The sequence below is a fragment of the Taurulus bubalis genome, assembly GCF_910589615.1.
Source record: "Taurulus bubalis genome assembly, chromosome: 1".
NCBI lineage: Eukaryota > Metazoa > Chordata > Actinopteri > Perciformes > Cottidae > Taurulus > Taurulus bubalis.
Genome location: NC_136589.1, coordinates 2,678,204 through 2,682,023, shown reverse-complemented (window position 1 = coordinate 2,682,023; position 3,820 = coordinate 2,678,204). Strand labels below are relative to the sequence as shown.

Here is a 3,820-nt window from a genome sequence, read left to right as displayed (position 1 = left end):
AATCTGTTTTAAATAAGGTATTGTTGTTCTACATCTCCGGTATTAGAGTTAGTAGTACTGAATCATGTTGCATTGCTACAGAAATCACAAACTAAGACTTTAGTTATCTTAATGTCAAGTAAATTAAAATGTCGCTGTTGGAACCCCAAGTTACAATGACGTCTTAAAATGTAAAGAAATAATCTTTATAGTAGGAATGTGTTTACTCCGTTTAATGATCTGACAACACCGGATGTTAAACCTACCAATTGTTGGGATATTTTCAACCAGGTCCTGTATCCTGAAAATGAAACTAGGAAATGTAAAAGTGTTTTGTTTTACATGTACTGGGAGAACTGTCCGACAGACGATTTACAAATGCAATCAACTGGAATATTTTGGTGTGTTTAGAATGCAATGAATGAACTTTCAGTTTCATACAGTAGGTGGCAGCATTGCTCAGATCATTTATAACAAGGCATTGTATTGCATTGGTTGCTTTTATTTTGGAAAGGTTGGTCCATCTATTCATGCAGATAGTTTTTATTTGAGGTTTTTGAGATCAGCCTCTAGTTCTCAAAACCCGAGGCAATAAAACCCAAACTATCTGCCATACAAGGATTACATGTTGAGTGTCAAAGTAAACTATAGTTTCCTCTTGTCTGGATTTGTAGGCTTTGAAATGTGCGTCCTTGTCCACGTCAAGACATCAACTTTGGGTCCAAAGGTCTTCAAGCCTGAAAGTCAAGAGCAGAAGAAGAAATGTGTCTGAGATGCTGATTAGAAGCCCACATATTCCATGTGTGCATGTCCAGAGGCAGCAGGGGCGTCTACTTCAGGTATAAAACCCCAAACACGTGGATCCGGTGCAGAACACGTATATATCTGGGGCAGCACAGTCCTTCACGGCCTCTTGCCCGCGGAGACGAGCCGCCCGGCTTTGGGCTCCGCTCGCCCCAGACTCTGGTTGCTGCTCCGGCCGCCGCTCTGCTTCTCCAGCAGCGGCACGCAGGTGCATCCCACGGCCACGGACACGTAGAGCTCCGTGTAGGAGTGGCGGCCGCCGGCGCAGGAGCTCGCTCGCCTCAGGATGACGGAGGGCGCGTAGACCGGCACGCTGCGGTGGAGGGCGCTCTCCTCCCGGCGCGGGCCCAGCAGGCAGCCTCTGCACAGGCAGTAGGCCTCCGGGATGTAGCGGGGGTACCGGGCCGGGTCGTACGAGATCCTGAGGACGTAGATTCAGAGTTTCTCAAGGTTCAGACACATTCTGACCAATGGATTTCATGGCTTTTCCATGACTTTAAACCAAATTTCCAGACCAAACATTTTGTGAAATGAACGTCATGAACACATGAATATAACACATTTCCATGACTTTTCCAAAACCTTTGGGATTTTATTTTTTTCAAGGACTTTTCCAGGCCTGGAAATAACCATTGACCATGACTTTTCCAGGTTTTCCATGACCGTAAGGAACCTGGTTTTTATTTGCAGTTTATTACTTCCTCCAGAGTTCTCCAGGGAGCTACTTGTGTGTCTTAGCCAATCAAACAGTGAAACACATTGATGTGTTTTTATTTGGGAATCTAAAGGTTTTTTGGGAAAAGCAAAACATTTGAAATCCCAAAGTTTTGTTTCAACATCCAAACGTTTTGTTTAAAAAATCTCAAAGTTTTGTTCGGAAAAATTAAAACTTCTGTTCAAAGTCCAATATTTTGCAATTCCAAAATATGTTGTAAAACACAAGTTTTGCTTGCACTTCCAATTTTATTGTTTTGAAAACAAAAGTTATGTTTAGAAATCACTTTTTATTTTTTTTATTTGCGAATTCAAAAGTTTTGTATGGAAATTTAAAGTTGAATGCAAGTATTGTTCAATGCAAATTAAATCATTTATAGATCAGCTCAATAGACCCCCAGGGGGTCGTTTTTCCTTCTGTACCTCCTTGTTCCCCGTGTTAAAGTAGTCGTATGAACCCCAAATGAATATTTTCAAAAAAATCTCTTTTATAACATATTTTGATCATAACTGTGAATATCCAGCATGATCTAAGCAAGATTTCCCAAAAATGTCTTTTGGAGCGGTCGCCGACTTGTTCCAATTATAAGACACCTTTTTGGAAAGATTAGGACCTACATTTGCAAAGAAAATCACAATAAAACAAAGCATAGGGGTGTTGCCAATGATTTTCAGTCAAAAAACTGTGTCGTTCAGTTCAAAAATGGAAAGATTACTTTTCTATGGCAAAACAATTTCTCAATGAAGCATGCTGGGACTTAATATTTGCATAAGCCTCCGTCCATGATTTATGAAGTGTTTTTAGAAACGTGGGCAATACCTGGGAAAGGGATATGTGAGACAGAGAGAAAAAATAATAACTCTGGCCGTGATTTTCCAGGTCCTGATAGGGTTTATAGGGATTCTTATTGCTTTGTTCGACTCCCATAAGCCCGTATGTTACCATGTTAGTGAACTAAGACTTTGACTTCATAAGCGGTACTTATCAGAGTTTAGTGAAACATTACTGTCCTGCAGCAAGTTCACGCAGTTACTTAAGTACTTCAACTTAACAGTTAATTTAATTATTTTAGGTATCTTCTCACATGGGTTATAGTATTGTAGTAATTTAAATGAAGTTCTGGTTGTGAAGATAATTAAGTTTAAGTTTTTAAAAAAGAGACTTTTCTTTTTCTCGAAAAAGAGGCGAAACGGGGGCTGAGCTTAAAAGGTTCAAACAAAACAAAACACTGTTCCTCCTCTCCGGGCGGCTCACCTGTAGGCCCAGGGGGAGACGCTGAGCAGGTTCACCGGGAGGCGGGTCTTGCTGTCGGCCGGGGAGCGCGCGGCGCTCGGGCACGTGAGGTTGAGCTTCTCCTGCGGCTCCAGCTGCAGCGCGTGATGGAAGGCGCTCATCACGCCCACCGAGAGCCGCCCGAACATCTGCTCCAGGATCTCCTCCGGCAGGTCCAGGCAGGTCCGGGTCCGGGTCCTGGTGGCCTTCTTCCGTACCCGGCGCGCCCCGGACGGGCATCCGGCCAGCGGCAGCAGCAGCAGCAGCAGCAGCAGCACGCGGGTCCGGTGCGGCATCACGAGCGACAAAAAAACGCGCGCGTCCACCGACAAAATAAACCGTTTCTGCGCGCGCTCTGATCTCCTTCACTGCTTTTATAGTTCTGTTCGGAACCCGAGTGGCTTCAAACACCAGTGGCCTCCTCCGTTACCGCTCAGCTCGGACTCCTCTGTTTTAGTCCCGTGGGCCGTTGGAGAGTCCGCGGCAGGGAAGCAGTCCGCGGGCGCGCCGCCGGGGAAACATGTTGGCACGACACGTCCACACTGTCTAGGGCCGGGAGTAAGAATGGCCCCAGAACCAGAACCAGAAATAATAACCGACTTGGAAGTTTACCACCTGCTGCTCTCCGTTTAAGACGAGAAAAATCCCCCCGATGTGCGCGCGTAAAATCCGACGGAACCGTGTGATCCAGAACCGTGTGGTCCAGAACCGTGTGGTCCAGAACCGTGTGGTCCAGAACCCAGAAGGAGTCTCAATCAAACTGAAGCTGAAGATAAACTCCCTGGTATTAAAAGGAAGCCGCTCTTCAGAGGGGACGTCCAGACTCTGGCTGCGCGCGCGCGGCTGCTGGATCTTGGCTTCACACCAGAGTCTTCTTCACTTGTGAACTGGATCCAGTTATGTCCAACCAGCTATGTCACAAGGAAATTATCCCCTCAAGGACCAACCACAACTCATTTATAAATGCTAAAAGAACATTTATTTATATATAAATATGTTTTTCTCCTTTCATTCCTCATTGTCACTTTAAAAGAAATGATGCATGTAAAT

The 3,820-nt window shown here is 44.9% G+C and overlaps 1 protein-coding gene across 1 annotated transcript; it reads right to left on the bottom strand.

Moving 5' to 3' along the window:
* Positions 1–498: 498 nt before the first annotated feature.
* il17d (interleukin 17d) lies at positions 499–3,066 on the bottom strand (the record flags this gene model as incomplete). The annotated part of the gene is made up of 2 exons (XM_079215967.1): positions 499–1,204; positions 2,753–3,066. The coding sequence occupies 2 exons, from the start codon at positions 3,064–3,066 to the stop codon at positions 883–885; spliced, it is 636 nt and encodes a 211-aa protein (XP_079072093.1). The 3' UTR covers positions 499–882.
* Between the last annotated feature and the right edge of the window lie 754 nt (positions 3,067–3,820).